Raw genomic sequence first — 17,216 nt, 5'->3', positions numbered from 1 at the left:
ATGTGAGTGAGACTATGGTGAGATGAGGGTGAGAGGAGGGTGAGAGGAGGGTAAGACGAGGGTAAGACGAGGGTGAGAGGAGGGTAAGACGAGGGTGAGATGTGAGTGAGATTATGGTGAGATGAGGGTGAGAGGAGGGTAAGATGAGGGTAAGACGACGGTGAGAGGAGGATAAGACAGCAGTGAGATGTGAGTGAGACTATGGTGAGATGAGGGTGAGATAAGGGTGAGACTACAGTGAGATTAGGGTAAGACGAGGGTGAGATGTGAGTGAGACTATGGTGAGATGAGGGTAAGACGAGGGTGAGACTACAGTGAGATTAGGGTAAGACGAGGGTGAGGTGAGGGTGAGACGAGGGTTCGAGGAGGGTAAGACAAGTGTGAGATGGATGATGCTGGAGAAAAACACCTCAGCCACGTTTTAGGTGTGAAGCTGCAAATCGCTGCTCATTTAAGGACACGAATGCACTCGGTAACACACATTACACACCATCGGTGTTACCCAAGCACTTGTAGAACCATGTAAAGGCAAAAAAAAAACAAAAAAACAAGTATACATGTTAACTGCAATTCGCCATGCAGCAAAAATGTGACCTAACAATGAATAAATAATTGAATGATGAATAAAGCTGTGCTTGAATATTTAAAGAGTTGTGTTGAGTTTTAGAGAAGAGAGAGAGAGAGAGAGAGAGAGAGAGAACAGGCAGACAGATAGAAACAGAAAGAGAGACTGACATAAACAGACAGAGGGAGAGAGAGAACGACGGGGAACAAGAGACAGAGAGAGAGACACAAGTTACAGCCATGGAGACAGATTCGATCCTAATAACCACAGAAGGATCTGCGTGAACAGGAACCTCGGTAAATTAATCCGTAGTATACTCACCACTTGACTAATAACATTCTTAACTGAACACAACATCCTGTCCAACAGTCATATTAGTATGAATTTACTTTCAGAGGAGCCCCACTACAACACACCACAGAATATAATTACTTATGTCTGCTAATTAGTACAACCAGAAACTTCCACAAGGCTCTGAGCGGGAAAAGTGTATATTTAACCCATTATTTACCCATTATTTAACCCATTATTTAACCCTTCATTTCAAATCTGGCTAAAACTCGTTCATACTGAAATTAAACCCAATCCTTCTATACAGCAGCAAGGTCTGGGGACCCAAAAAACAATCACGCTGGGACACAAACCCCACCGATTCCACCTCAAGTTCTGCAGAAACAGCTTAAGAGTCCACCACAGCGCTGTGCAGCCGGCGGTGAGAGCACAGCTCGGTGACTTCGCTGTGTCTCTGTCTGAAAACTGATCCCATGTGAAGATAAATATGCTATAGAACAATAATATATGTGTAAATAGCTCTCACAAATTTACTTAACGACCTAATTATTTATCATTATTATTATTATTATTATTATTATTAAGAGAGTAAGAGAGACAGAAAGACAGACAGAGAGAGAGAGAGAGGGAAAGGGAGAGAGAGAAAGGGAGAGAGGGGAATGATGGGGCGAAATGCCAATGAGCTGAACTTGCTTCAAGTTCATTTTCACCTCAAGAGGTCAGAGTGCTGTTTCATTTACACCTCCATGACTGCCCACACACACACACACACACACACACACACACACACACAGAGAGAGAGCTCTGTAGATGATCTTGTTACAGCTTGACTCAGCAAGCTACCTATACACTAATCATCAGGCTCCTTCTACTCTAACAAACACACACACAAACACACACACACACAAACACACAGGGCAGGTGGAGAATGTTACACTCCCAGCTAAAGTTTTCTCAGCTTTGCCTCCTCGCCGTGTTATGTTCCACTCCAACTAATCGATAACAAAGCCACTGAAGTTAAAGCCCTGTGTGTGTGTGTGTGTGTGTGTGTGTGTGTGTGTGTGGGAACAGAAGCTCTTCGTGTCCTCACTAGTGCTCACACGCTGTTCTTTTTTATTCTGCCTGTGATCGGATCGATCCTATTGTAATGTGGCATTTACCCCATGCAAATGTTCCCGGAGTCCCTCAGGCCGCGGGACAAAAGTCATGTTTGAGGAGCGGAGAGGAACAGGACGATCGCAGGTCCCACACCGCCTGTACACACACACACACACACACAGAGCCAGTCCAATATTCTCTATACACATATACATTTGGACATATAGACACAGGCATGCACATGACCTGCACACACACACACAGTTACGTACAGGGTATAAAGGACTGACGAAATTTCTGATGTGGCTCCACCAATTTGAAACCTCATGAGACAGACAGAGAGAGAATGACAGAGAGAAACACACAAAGAGACAGACAGAGAGACAGACACAGAGACAGACAGGGAGAGAAAGACAGAGAGACAGAGAGAATGTGATCATGCGGCAAACAAAGTTAGGATTCAGAGCACAGGTGACGAGTGTGCTTTCATCTGCATCGGCTAATAACATATCAGAAAATCCTTCTATCCCTTTTTCATTTTCAACCGCGCGTGTGTGTGTGTGTGTGTGTGGGTGGGTCACAGCAGAGAGGGTGTGTGTATGCAGTGTGACGCCACAGGTCTGGCTGCTTGTCAGGAAAGCCATATGGTTGAGTGGGCAAGATGCTGTCTGGGGAGACGAGTGCAGGGAGCATGAGGTCTGCTTGGCAACAGCAAAGGCCACATACACACGCACACACACACACACACACACACACACTCTCAGTTTTTGGATGTGTATGACTTTTAAGCCTGTGTGAGCTAGAGCACACACAGTGACACGGTAAAGCTAAAACCTCTTAGCCAGGAATCTTTCAGGTTACTCGTGTGACCTTTTGTGCCCTTTACCCATAATTCTCCTGGGCACAGCCACCCTGAACCCTGTAGCTGCCCTCAGGCTCTGCAGCTGTCCCGATTGTCCCAGACGTGATCTCTGCCCATCACACCAACCCTATTTTAGTTCACTGATTTGGACCTGAGAGTACTCATCATCCCACCTGAAGACGCTGAAATTTGTATCTTTTTGCCAGATAAGCGTGAACATGGCAGCGCTTTAAGCTAGCTAGCATAGCAATTTCTCCATTACTTAGCGGTTTATCTGTGGCTAGCTATAGTGTGGTGAAAACGAGGAAACATTTGTAGCTTAGATGAATTTTGTGATAATAAATCAAGGCTTGTGTACACACAAAGTTTCATCTGGTCACTAGCAAGCCAGCTATTAGGCCAAGAACCTGAACAGTAAAAAGCAGTAAAGTTTACAGTTACACTGTCTAATCCCACCTCCGAAATGATTGCGCATTATGCTTGCTCAAGTTATATAAGTGCTACGTATAGTCTTATATGTGCACGTCACTAAAATTAGCGCTTCATCCATTTTGGATCTGCTGTGTTGTAATGCAAAGAGCACGACACAATCAGAGCAGTTCATGATGCTAATTTATGTGTCAATTTGCATTTTATTTTCTGCACCAATATGTTTTTAAGTGCTCGGTTTGATCCACTAAAATACTTCGCAGGGGCCGCATCTGGACCACAGGCCACCATTTGACGACCCCTGTTCTAGCTGAAAGGGTCACTGGGGTAAAATAGAGCCTCTGAGAATGCCGCTTTTAGAAATCCACCAAAAATAACCCGGCTGTGTTTACATTCAGGTCAGGGACACGAGTCTCTGACCCAAACAGCGATCCGAGCCTCCAGCCTCCATGTGCATGCCACCGTCTACCCAGACTGATGACACGAGGAAGACGGAGAGATGGCGAGAGAGAGAGAGAGAGAGAGAGGCGAATCAATCATCACTGTCATTGTTTCACTTCCTCCCAAACCTGCTGCTGTCTGAATCCATCAATATTTCACAAATTCTGACAGCTGCATGTTCGGGGAATTGCAAAATCTGGCACCACATTGTTATGAAACCCTTTAATACTCGGCAAGTTTACGAGTCATTTCCTCTTTCTGCTTAGATGCAAATGATTTATTAATAAATCCTGATGTTTCTGGAGATTAAGTCTAGTCCAGGAGCCTGAAAGTAGTTTCATTCAGAGAATTTTCCTTGGCTCTGACTTAATTCTGTTTTTATTAGTCCAGGGTTTACCATATAATCCAGATAGTGTTTACTAGACGTCTGCTGACCTCATGTTGGACACCGCGGAGGTGAATAATACATCGGCTTCATCTTTGGATGCACAGAAAGGCGTGAGTGCACACAAGCTGCTCAGAAATTCAGCCTGCACTCAGTCCGTATGGCACCTGTTCATTCCAACGTAATGACAAACTGCTAATTATCCAAGAAAGCAAGGGAAAGAGAGCAAAAAAAAAAAAAAAACAGCTTCTGGGAAAAAAAACGCAGGACTCTAGGTTGTCAATACCCTCGGCACTGCAGGGGGTTCACTGTCTGACAGTCTGACAGCTACAAGCGAGTCATAAATAATGATTGGAATAGCACGGAAATGTGAAATGCTTTTGAGTTTCCAGCATCTTGTCGAGAATGTCAGTTACTAATTTATTGGGCTGTACATTAGTGCAGGTTAAATGTTTATAAGCTTTAATGTTAACCAACAAATAAACTGTTTGATCAGCATTTGAGATTTGATTGGCAAGTTTATCATTCATGTTGTAAGAACTGTATCTTTTCGCACTGCTGCTCATGCTGTGTCACAGGGCGGCATAACACACTCAGAGGAAAGCGCTATCTGCCCTCTTACTCATACATGAGCTCAAAGACACCTGCGATTTGTTAGTATTGCTGTGATTGACAGGCGAGAGTGAGTATGCCCCTCCCACCCAGAGAACACGGCCAATTTTGTCACGGATGACACGGATGGCTCTGGCATCGTCGGGATTCAAACTTTCTCCGCGCGATAGGGCAAACAATTTGATGTTGCGTCATTTGGGAGCAGACAATTCGTTTTTAATCTCAACACCATTTCCGGCTCCACACAAACTTTCAGGCTGCAAATCTGTGACAATGAATACAAGTCCAGGTCTGAATAAATGAGCTCTGATGTTACACTTAATGTAAACTCTTGAAATCGTGGATAACAAACTTAGCATCACTAGCGTAACCTACTTGTCATGTTGAACAGTCATGAGTAACTAGATAAGTTAATTTAGTTAGTGTTAGCTCTCAAGGTTATAATGTAAATTCAGTCAGGAGTTGGTATTGGGGGCTAAACCTATGCCTGATGCTCCTCTGTTCATTTCTATGGCTAGGTAGCCTTTAGGTGGTTTAGCATTATTGCAAAATAAAATGTTTGGATTTGGAAAGCTTGGGGGTCAACTTTTCAAAATGTCGAATCCAAGGAACAGGAAAATTGCCTACAGGAATAATTAGCACAGGACACAACTCGGAGGTTAACGTTCTTATGCTGACAGCTGTTAACTCTATCAACTTGTTAGCTCTCGATAACTATAGCTATAAGAAGCTAATATAAAATAAATTTAGTTACATCACTTTCTGTTAGCCAGTTAGGTTAGCAAAGAGCCTGATGATGAAAACCATAACGATACTGTAACTACGACTGACTTGTGTTCTATACTAACTTTGTTGAAGCCACTAGTAGTGTTAGCTAGCTATCTTAAGCTATGGTGCATGGGAGTTTGTCTGTTATATTAACAATACCAATATTAAAGAATGAGAAAGAATTAGCACAGCATATGAAAAAGCAGATTTTTCTCTTTATTTTTTGGCTTGCTGTTTAAAACATTAATTAGCAGCATACTCAAAAGGATTTCTGTTTTTATCTGAAATGTTTTTGTTGCTTTGCCTGGAAACCCTTTCCTGAAAACTCTTAAATCTTCTAAATTAAATTAAGTGTGCTAAACACATGCTAACATTTGCACATTCGTCTTAAATTTATTCTTAGCACTAGAGTTATATTCCTCCCACGAAGCCAAAAACAAACAGTTCTGTCACAGAATTACAGTGTGACATCCCTAGACAGTGAAGATGCTCAGAGGGAATTATTACATTCTGGGTAACTATTGCATTTTCCTTATTTTGGGAAAAAATTGGAGCTTCTCGGATACAAACTGCAGCAGACACTCCACGGCCCACGCGCATCTCTCCCGCCGAGTGGCATTAACAGTCTATTAGCATCAGGAGGCTTTTGATAGGCAGCCAGCAGGAAGGTTAGTTTCATGTTGTTGTCATCTTTTGCCGATAATCTACAGCTGAGATCCAGCGATCATGCCGAAATGTCACCGTGGCATTTGGGAAAAAGATATTCTCTCCTCGTCCAAAACAAAGTCCAGGCCCACTAACACCGATCATGCACTCGCTGGAGGAGAGACGGAGCGAGAGAGAGAGAGACAGACGGGGAAGGGGGTTAGAAAGTGTCAGGAAGAAAGTGAGACAGAGAGAATGGAGGCATGAGGATGAAAGAGAGAGAGAGAGAGAGAGAGAGAGAGAGAGAGTGATGGACACACCTGGACTGCAGAGGAATACAGAGAAGAGCAGAATGCTGTTTTTATTCATCTTCTCTCTGACAGAAGTGATGAGTCCTTTTTTTCTGAGCCAGAACGTGCAGGCTGTTAGTACACCACCGTTAGACATTACTACTATAAACTATAAACAAAACAAACATCTGAATCTGTTTAAAATGTCTACAAGTACAGGTGTGATGATCACGCTGCAGTAGTGACAGATTTACAGTCGAGTGCAAACTCCTGTAACGAATAAATAAGACATAAAAATGTCATTTATAGCAACAAGACATGTCGTGTGTTCAAGTTGACGGATATTCCTTCATTATCACAAGTAACAATGGTCAAATAGCGCATGCTAGTATATTCATAGTAGGAGAAAAAAACAATATGACATGAATGCAAAAGTTTGCACCTCCCTCCCCTTCTCTGACACCTTTTGAATTTATAATTGTTTGCATCCTCATTTATAAAGAATGTGCTGAACAGCTTTGTAATATTCACCCTCTACGCATATCTTTCCGACATGTGTCTAGTTTATTTGTCTCCTTTGTGCATAAACGAAGAGAAAGTAGAAAGCAGTTACACGCTGCCTTCTTCAGATTAGATCTATACAAGACCTATACAATCTATATTACAGACAATAAACAGACTATACAGGTCAGTCTCGCAGCGCTTGGGGACGCCTGGTTAAGTTCAACATTAATACTAATAAATAATTCAACTGACACAGGTTTGCACTTGGTGAATTAAGCACTTCAGCTTTCTAACTTTCTTTTCCTGTATTTTGTCATTTTTATTACAAAATATGATGAATACATTGAAATCAGTATCAGTAGAACTTTTTGAGTTTAGTTTTGTCGCAGTTCAGATACTTAACAAGTTGAAATGTTGAAATCTTTGTTCCTGATGCGTAAAAAAAATAATACTAAGATTTCATATTTTAATTTCCTAAATTATTTTGCCACACAGAGCACCTTTCCGTTTCTGTCCCTCTACTCTGTCCTCAATGTAAGAAAAAACATACAGTATTTAATATATAAATGTTGTTTTGAAGCAATTCTGAGGTAAAACTATCAAACCATCATGTGTACGGGTATGTAGACTTAGAAGGATTAAAAATAAAAGTTAGACTGTATGCATGGAGAAGATGTAAACACTTGTGATAGAAGAGTGTGGAAAAACCGCTGTAAAAGTTCTTCACCATGTGCACTTTATCACATATACATAATACTATTTCTGTGGCCATGGCAACAGAGGGGCGTAGAAAATCCTGGGGGACCGAATGTCCGCTTCAAAAAACTCTCTCAGTTTACATGTGCTTACACACACAGAAGCACACACACACACACACCTAGGGAGAAAGTCATTCTTTGAATTTATTACAGGAATAATTTACTTTACAGGAATTCAGTATAGGGCCATCTGATTGATTCTCAAAAGTCCCGTTTCCCAGATCCCTCAGAACGCGTTTGAATGCTAGCTATCCAGTGAAATAATTAGCATTCACAACAGTGAAAGCAATAATAATTTACCTTACAACAAGGAATGTCAGATTTGTACAACTGACACAATATGAGACGTTCACAGTCATTGTTTCAGGTCACTGTTGTCCAGTCATGGTGTACTCAACGTATTTACCAACGAGATAGACCAACCCAAACTAGCTTTTAGGCATGCATAAATGTGTTTTCACCAACGTTCCGTAATCTTTTGAGGATCTAAACAGCTCCTGAACGCTTCTAAAACAGGACTACACAGTTCCAGGACAAGTTTGCGCTTCAGTCAAAAGCTTTATTGTCATTTATTATATTGCTTTACACTCCTGTTCTTGTGAATTCTGCTTGGTGTTCAGCAGCTGTACAGGCTGTAAAGGCTGTAAAGGTGTAAAAGCTGGTGAGGTGAGAGAGGCTGGTGAGGAAATGACCCATTGCTTTCTTGCGAATATGATTTTAACATTAATGTAGCTTTTTAACCCAGCAACAAGCATACAAAGGCTTCAGGTGAGAGGGGGGAACCATTACAAACATGTACAGAATGCACTCCCGCAATGTTTTTCACTCGCCACTGAGTAAAAATAAGAACCATCATGTACATAGACAGCATCAGTAATCACTTGTTCACTACGGGTTTTAAAATGCCAGATAAATTCCGTTCACAAAAAATATCTACTCAGGAGCAGGAACTAAAGAGGTTCCAGGAACTAAAATCAGCCCTGGTTACTTGGGTGCAATCTTGACTAAATTTCCTGAGTTCCTGCTTTAAAACTGTGCTTTATTAGTCATGGTCACGCTTGTGTAAAGACTAAATAGTTTGCCACTTGTGGAGCCATTTATCAAATGTGCACATGTCCGGTCTTGTGTTTCATCCACATTTAGCCTGGCTGTTGGTTTTCTATGGAAAACAGTGCTCCATGAGAAAGAAGCCTGAATTCCACAGTGGTGGGTCCGAGTATCTGGTTCTGTGATATTATATTGACTGAAATTAGAGGCTATGCACGACCATACCCTTTTGCTTTTTTACGGGTGAAAGGTTCGAAGAGAGAGCAAAATGAAATCTGTTCTTCTAAAGTAAACTGCCACTCAAGGATGGCTGTGAAAAGGTCGTCCCTGAGACAGCTGTGCTCAGACAGCGCCAGATCGGAGAAATCTCCCCATTATAATTCCCCACAGTTCTTTATGTGTCGGGATGTCGGCCTTTAAAAGGATTCGCCTTCAAACTCACAACTTGACTTTCACAAAAATACAGCACTCAGATTACATCTGCAGGCTAATTGAAGGGCTACTGGCTTTCACGTCCAATTAGATAGACTTGCATTTTGGTTAAACGTCAAGTGCGATGTCCAGATCAGCTGCTGACAGAAGTGGATCTGTACAGTGAGAGAAACATTGGGTTGGTTTAGCGCAAGATCTCTCGCCTACAAACCATGGGGAATTCTAAATGGATTTTTAGATTTAACTACAGATTTGAATCATTTCAGCATGGCATCTGGGCAGGAAGCAATTTCACACTGTTTTCAAATGGAGTGCAATCTGATGTGGACTCATCCAACCCAAACAGCAAGGCAGCGGCGAGTAACAGCAGCCCATGACCCAAGCATCATATCTCTCATCCACACACACACAAACCGCCATGCTTCTGGCGTGACGTTTCTTCAGCAGAAATCCGTTTGAAATTCAATACCCATCTCCAGCAGCGATGTTTTAATAAAAGGAGGTGATTTGAATAGGACTATTTGAATTGAATAGTCTGTTAACATTACTGATGTGTAGAGCAACATATATATCCATAAACCACAGGAGTAAAGGACGTGGGTCAATACTGACTGGGTGAAAACACTGCAGCACTTTATTGTAGCTTAACATATACATGTTTATTCATGCATTCTTTTAGTATTAACAGAAATTACCTACTGAAGCTCATGTCTCATTTTTGGACAACAAAGTAAGACAATAGAATAAATACAGAAGACAGACAGAAGAAGATTAGTCATGAAAGTCTTAAATAAAGTAAGATTAAATGAAACATATGTTAATTAAAATAGTGTTAGGTTAAAAATTAAGAATGTATTGTTGAAAAAAGTATTGCTGTCATTATATGGATATTCTTATGCACTTGTTTTTACATAGAAAATACAGTCTTTAAACTTTTGGTCAATAATATGCTTCAACATGAGAAACTAAATAATAAGCCAAAAGTTTAAATGTTTTGCTGATACTTTTGACTGAATACACATCGCTTTTCTTACATGATGGAAGGTATAAAGCAGACTTCGGCTGTGTAAACACAGACCTCCATGCTCTCATGAGGATAAAGAAACTCTTGCTTTCCAGTGCTGATATGTTTACTCACCTCCCTCTCCATAGCCTCTGTTCTCATCTCCGCGGCAAACACCGATGTAGGAAAGTAGAAGGCAAGAGCTCATTTTTTAGATCAGCCCTCTCAGTCCAAGTAATTATGGACATATCAAACATGTCTAGAGAACCCCTGCTCTGCTAAATGTATTGAAATTCACACCATCAAGCTTGTATGGAAGGTTCACACTAGTGAACACAACCACAGAGTGGCGGTGAAGATGAAGTTTTCATCTTTACTTACTCTACAGGAAATCTCTGAGTGTGAAGTGATTCCCTGTGACAGTTTCAATCTAGGTCAATCACTTCGACGCTCTGACGTAGCCACAAAAATTAAACTCTTAACCTACTGCAGTAGGTTCTGTACACTTCTATCTCATGTGAGTGACAGCAGGTGAAAGTTGTAATATAGCTGAGCTTACCTTAATATAGAAGTTGAGCTGTGGGTAAACCCTGTACACTCCCAGGATGATGGAGAGTCGGGTTCTGTAGGGGAAACAAGACGAGACCACGTGGGTGACTTCGGGGAAAGTGAAGATACGGAAGCCAAACTTCTCGTAGCGCTCCTGGAGTTCAGTGCTGGGTCTCTGATCGCCCTCACTCAGGATACTGCCCACGGCACTGCGACACTTCGGACCAGGCACCTGGGAAATACATATATAAAGCCATTGAGAGCGCCGGTTAAAGTAGTAAATTGCCTACTGCTGGGGTCCGATCAGGGTTTTCTTGCTTGTGTTGCTTGATCCCAGTGCAGCTTTTGATGCTATAGATCACAACGTTCTTATAGACAGACTAGGAAGTTTTGTTGGAGTTAAGGGAATGGCTCTTTCCTGGCTCAGGTCTTATCTGATAGACAGTTTGTCAATATTAACGGTGACTTGCACACAAAGGTAAAGTTTGCTGGTCCACAAGACTCTGTCCTAGGCCAAATGCTTTTTCCCTATATATTCTGCCTTTTGGGTACAACATGGTATTGGCTTCTGCAGTCATGTTAATGACAGACAGACGTATGTTTCTTGCTGATGTCCCTCATGCCTGTGTTACCTTCTGGCTCTCCTTTTCAGTTATGCTGTCATAGCAAGACCTTCCATTTGCAATCTAATCACAATGCACCATTTTTCCTAATATAACCAACCACCTGTTCACTGCTATTGTTTGAGGAGATGCTGGTTGTTGTTATGCAGTAATATGGTTCCTTCTTCTCTTAGGATTGGACTGATTCCTGCTACTTCATCTCTGAGTTATCTACACTTCTGATTATCCTCCTTGCTGTTGTAGATAATCTCACCTGGAAACCGTAGAGACTTGCACTATCCAACATCTGCTATGCCTATGACTCACATTCCTGCTGAGGCGATACAGCACAGAATTAACTATTACATTTCTGTACACTGAAATGATTTATAATCTCACCATCCCCAGAAAAGGACAGGTTCCCTTTTGAGGTTTCTTCCTCACATTGTTTCAGGAAGTTTTTCCTCACCACTGTCACCTCTGCCTTGATCATTAGGGATCTAAATCTACATCCAGATTTCCGTAAAGCTGCTTGGTGACAATGTCTGTTGTTAAAAGTGCTATACAAAGCTAATGAAATCTAAAATGACTATAAAGATATACAGAAGAAGAAGAAGAGGAAAGAGAAGTGCAATAAGTATGTCATGAACAAAGACAAGACTCGTAATAAATATACACTAAAAATTGCATTTATTTGAATTACTTAAAGGATTTTGTAATCAAATGCTAATTTTGTCCTACCACAGACAAAACACAGTATTAACAGTCTGCATCTTTGTTAAGCTAAGAAAATCACACAAGTCTTATATTCATTTCTATATATTTACCCACCAATTTATTTTTCCAAATGTGATATTTGTACACTTGATGCACATAAAATCCACCATTTTTAGCTCATCTTCATTCATTCAGGAAGAACTTTTTCCAACACACAAATCATGAATGCCTTCACAGTCACTATAGGATATGTTCACTATGTAGGGTGAAATGGAATGTTACAGCCCTTTATAATACACTGTGGATTCAGCCACAGCAAAAGAGGGACTGCCGTCCATTTCCACTTCCTTGTTTATTAGTTTGTTTTTTTCACATTTAATTGCCACTTTGATACATAAGTTAAAAATGTGAAAACCAAGTGTATCATTAACGACAGTGCACATTTCCCACATCAAGAGAAGGGTCATTCGGCCAAAAGAAGTGTAAGAAATGTGTTTTGGTAGACTTACTTTATGCAGTAGAAATATTCTAATAAAAGTATAATTTTTTGCTGTTGAATACATAAATGTTAGGCAAGTCACACCAAAACAATGAGAGAAAGTCTGCCTCTCTATTTTTTTTCCATTTTCCTGTTTTTAGCTGTAAAGTAACAGGCAGGCGCACTGACCATGACCTTTCAACCAAACCTTCAGCAAAACTTCCAAATCACTGCTGCCGTGAACCCGTCGCTTCACCCGAGCTTCAGAAAAGTCGCAACGAAGGCTGGCAAAAAAGCTCTCCACCTCAAGGCAGCAATTAGCAAAGCCTTTTCCAACAATCTTGAAGAAGCCCTTACTGAATCCTTGTCAGGTGTAAACACACTTTCCTCCTCACCTACCTCCTCTCAACACCCAGCTGGGGGCTAAAACAAACAGCCTTCATGTCCACACACACACACACACACACACACACACACACACACACACACACACATACGGGATGAGTCACCAAAAGAAAAGTGTCCTAATGAGGACCAGCCGCTCCATCGGAAAGCAGCATGGAGAGGGAAATGAAATAAATTAAAACACAAGCAGGATTTAATAAAGAAATGTAGCAGGCACAGGTGGCACTGTGTGTGTGTGTGTGTGTGTGTGTGTGTGTGTGTGTGTGTGTGTGTGTATATATGTGTCTGTGTCTGTGGTGGGACAAACTGCTGATAATTTCATATCTCTAATTGCTGAGAGTATGCTGGGTGCGGACAGATGTCCAGCTGCCATCTTCAGAGAGGAAAAGAGATTACGCGCTGAAGGACGACACACACACACACATATTTAAAGGATGCCCAGGGGAATGAGTGTGGTGTGTAACCACTTTTGCAGGAAGTAGGAGGAGGAAAAGGGAGGGGTGCAGGAGACCAGTCTGGGTCATTTCACTCTAAGTGATGAATGTGAGGTGAAGAAAATCAGGTAAAGATGTCACGGTTTAAAGCTAACTGATCGTGCACGGTCCCTGAGCAGCCATTTGTCTCACTCTGCCCCCCTGCTGAGTCCAACACAATGTCCCAGCTCGTGTCCTGCATCTGTTTAGTGCTGCAAATACATGTATCTGAATTTAAACCCAAAGCAGGTTTTCTTTTTTAGAATTCTACGTGAATCCTACCTGCAGAAACACTGGAGGAAACCCTGATGTAGAAATGTCAGCATGGTGTGTGAATTCTGGCTCTGACGGTTCCTCAACCTCAGCTACATCTCATATCACTCCAGTTCATATTTGGTCTCAACTGGGGATATGGACTGTTTTTTTTTTTTAATCCAGCATCTGGTTGAGACTAGAGGTGTGCATCACAGACCTTTTTAGGTTTTTTTCTTTCATGTAGAAATGGCACCGATCTGATACCCAGTATCAGTATTGTGCTGATACGAGCAAAAAAAATGGTTAATCGGATATTGGAGAAAACATACTGTTATATATCCTGTAACAATTGGCATTGGACTGTTTTTTTTTCTTTTGTCAAGATTGATTTTATTATTTTGACACTTTTACTTACTTTTTTTGATACATTTATTTTATAAACAATGTAAGTGATTTTTGTGTGAAAGAGTTTATCTATTATGTGCTTCAGTTAAAAACAAAAACCCACTGAAAGCTTAGTAGTTTTTAAAGAAAACTATCAGATGGCATCGATATTGGCTGATACTCAATGTTTCAGTATTGGTATTGGTATCAGAAAAGAAAAGCAGTGTTGTACCATCTCTGCTGTCATGCTGGGATGAGCGAGCGGTCCGATATGGAGCGAGCAGGACAAAGAAAGACCACGTTCGCAATGCCTTTATAACGTTCATTCATCCTTCCTAACTGCCTGGTCAGGACGTTTTGAGGAAACATTACCAATCCAGCCAGTTTGGTCAAACAAACATGCTTTAAAGAAAAGTATTTGCTAGAGCGCAATTTGCACAAACACACGTCATAAAGTGTGTGTGAGCACACGTGCAGTGGGACAGAGGGGGATCTTTACGGGTTAGAAGAGCAGCAGATTTCACTCGATGAAGCCTCGTTGGCTGACAGTCGGCTGCAGGAATGTGACTGTTTCATGTCTGCGAGAGTCTCTTGGGATTTATTATAAAACCTGTATTGCGGTTGCAGCAGGGCAGCGCTGTGAACCCCACGGCCCTCTGGGAACTGAAGCTAGTTATCATTCATGATAAACCCCCATTTAAATGACTCGCTCCTCCCTTTCTTTATCCATCCATTTACTTTGCTTTTTCCTCCAGCTGTGTAAATGCTGGCAAAGTGGAGAGTAATTTGAGAGTAATTTCGGATATTTTCAGTGCCCTTTTGTGATCGAGAATACTGAGAAATATGCCTTTGTCGAACATAGACCTGCTTAACTTTTTAATCAACACCTTTAGTTTTTACTTGCACAATAACAAGTTTTCTCAAATCACTGATTTGAGTTCATGATGTGATTTCAATGCTGTTCGGTGGGACACTAAAATCTACATAATAGCAACTGCATTTATCGTGCATACATGTTGAGTTGTCTAAAGGAATTAGCTGCGTCATACTCATTAGAAACATTTATTTCTACGTGATTTTCTATCAGCGCTTCCCCTATTTAAGTCATGTCACTTGCACCTGAATGTTTTTGCTTATATACATCCTTATCACAATTATTACATAATCATCAAATCACAATTATTTCGTATAAATACACAAGTATACAGTGTGTAGTGCAATAATATGGGTTGCATGCTATTTGATTTTGCTCTGTTGAAAAGACTTTCGATGGACAGAATGACCTACTTTTACACAAATGTGTATCTGTATTACATTTTCACAAGGTTGACTGTGGCTTTTTAAAAGAAAAAAGTCACAAAGGTGCTGTTTAGTGTGTTAAATTTGATAAATTAATGAGTTTGTGGCACATGGGTTGCCAGATCTACACAAAACGTTCCACTGTATAAAAAGTATACACACAGTTTTCTTAAATAGTGAATATTTCTGTCCCAATTGTCCTAAAACATTCTGACATAAACAAATAGTATGTAAGAGAATGAATGAGGAAAAAACTTTGCGTAGGCAGTGGAAGAGTATTGCAATTCCGTGTGAAAACCATGGATCTGTCAAGACTGTCTACGCTGCGCAGTACATCCACGCCGCCCTGTCTGTGGAGATTAAAGGGCAGTACAGTACAAGGGCAGTACATGAGGTGTGACTGTGGGATGGTGTGTAATATAAATCGTTCAGTGCATCTACCCAATTAAATCGAACGTCATGGAATTCCACGCTGAAGCTGCAGATTGCACTCGTACCGGCAGCAGCTGCACCTGTCCTGCTTTCATTTTTTTCCCCTCCACTAGACAGCAGTCCTCACTGATGGAGCATCCTGCTGTGCTTGTCCTCCTTGTGCTTTGATTGACAGAGTGTAGCAATTAGCAGACATGGGACTGGAGCGAGCGTGCCACACTGGAGAGGAGGAGAGATACAGTGAACCTTATAATGCAGATCCTCCTTTTTTTTTTTATCTCACCAGGGCTTTTAAGCACCAGGGCTTTTATGTGTCAGAACAGACAAGGTGAGAGAAAACTATACGGTCTCACACTTTCACTCTCTTCACCAAATGAGAAAGTCACGCCGATTTTTCTCAACCACGAGAACCAGCTCAAGGTCCGTGATTCTCCTCCTTCTCTTCCTTCTCCGCTGTATTATTTAGCTTAATGAAGAGAAGTGCCTAAGGGCAGGCAGGAGCTCTCCCAGAAGAGTTCACTGTTTTCCTGTGCTTTTCCACCCTTTTCTCTTTCTCTCTCTCTCTCTTCCAGGCCCTTAAAGCAGCTCTTTTGAGGCTTCTGACCTTGAGTTTGGCAGCGGTGCTCCAGGCCCCTCCGCTAACGAGCTGGGATCATTAGACCAATTAGCTGAGCTGGATTAAGACTTAGCCATAGCTGTGGAAGCAGAAGCAGTTTGGACCTTTCGCTAATTGGAGGCCTGGGAAAAAATAGCGAGACTGGCAATGACAAAAAGTCTTTCAGCACAGGAGCACAGGCGCTGTCAGTCCAACTCGCACTGCATTCCACCAGGGATTTCAGCTGAGATAAGGTGGACACATTAGTGCCATGGCAACAGCATCGGCCAATGGATGTGGACATGGATATGGGCAGGAAGTGGAAAGGAAAAATGAGCAAAAGTAAGAGGCGAGTTCACACAAAACGGGGCATAGATCTCTATAAGGGATGATACCGACTTTCACAACCTTCAACCTATAGCTGCTGTGATAAATTTGTCATTGCTGCATATTTGAAATGACACAGCAATGATCTAAAATGCACACAACCTGATTTATTATCTTTAAAGGTGTAGTTTGTAATTGTTTAAACTATTTCTAGGCCTTTAATAATCTTTAAAATTACTGTATAATCTGATTAGGATTATTTCCAAGACTTTTTGTCCATGATTGCATTAATTTATTCACAATCCTTTCATTGTGCGCCAGACGCCAGACAGTTGTCTGAGTATTAATATAACCAACCTGATATAACCTTCATACAAACTACCAAACTACCTCTGATTTTACCACTTCTCCATTTCATAAACCTAAAATTGAACAAACACACTGCGCTGTTTAGTTCTGTCCCACGATCTGTCCATATTGTTGTGTTATTGTGCATCCCTGCCTGTGTGTGTGTGTGTGTGTGTGTGTGTGTGTATACGGTGAGTACGTTCAGGCACAGACACAAATATC

The 17,216-nt window shown here is 41.4% G+C and overlaps 1 protein-coding gene across 1 annotated transcript in view; it reads right to left on the bottom strand.

Annotated features, from left to right (window-relative positions):
* Nucleotides 1-17,216, bottom strand: part of LOC113539428 (testis-expressed protein 264 homolog) — a 45,127-nt gene that overhangs the window by 25,657 nt on the left and 2,254 nt on the right. Inside the window, exon 2 of the mRNA XM_026935167.3 lies at nt 10,690-10,911. Coding sequence (XP_026790968.3) covers nt 10,690-10,911 — 222 coding nt within the window. The remainder of the gene's footprint in view (nt 1-10,689; nt 10,912-17,216) is intronic.

Source organism: Pangasianodon hypophthalmus, chromosome 20 (genome assembly GCF_027358585.1).
Source record: "Pangasianodon hypophthalmus isolate fPanHyp1 chromosome 20, fPanHyp1.pri, whole genome shotgun sequence".
NCBI lineage: Eukaryota > Metazoa > Chordata > Actinopteri > Siluriformes > Pangasiidae > Pangasianodon > Pangasianodon hypophthalmus.
This window is presented reverse-complemented; position numbering and strand designations above follow the sequence as displayed.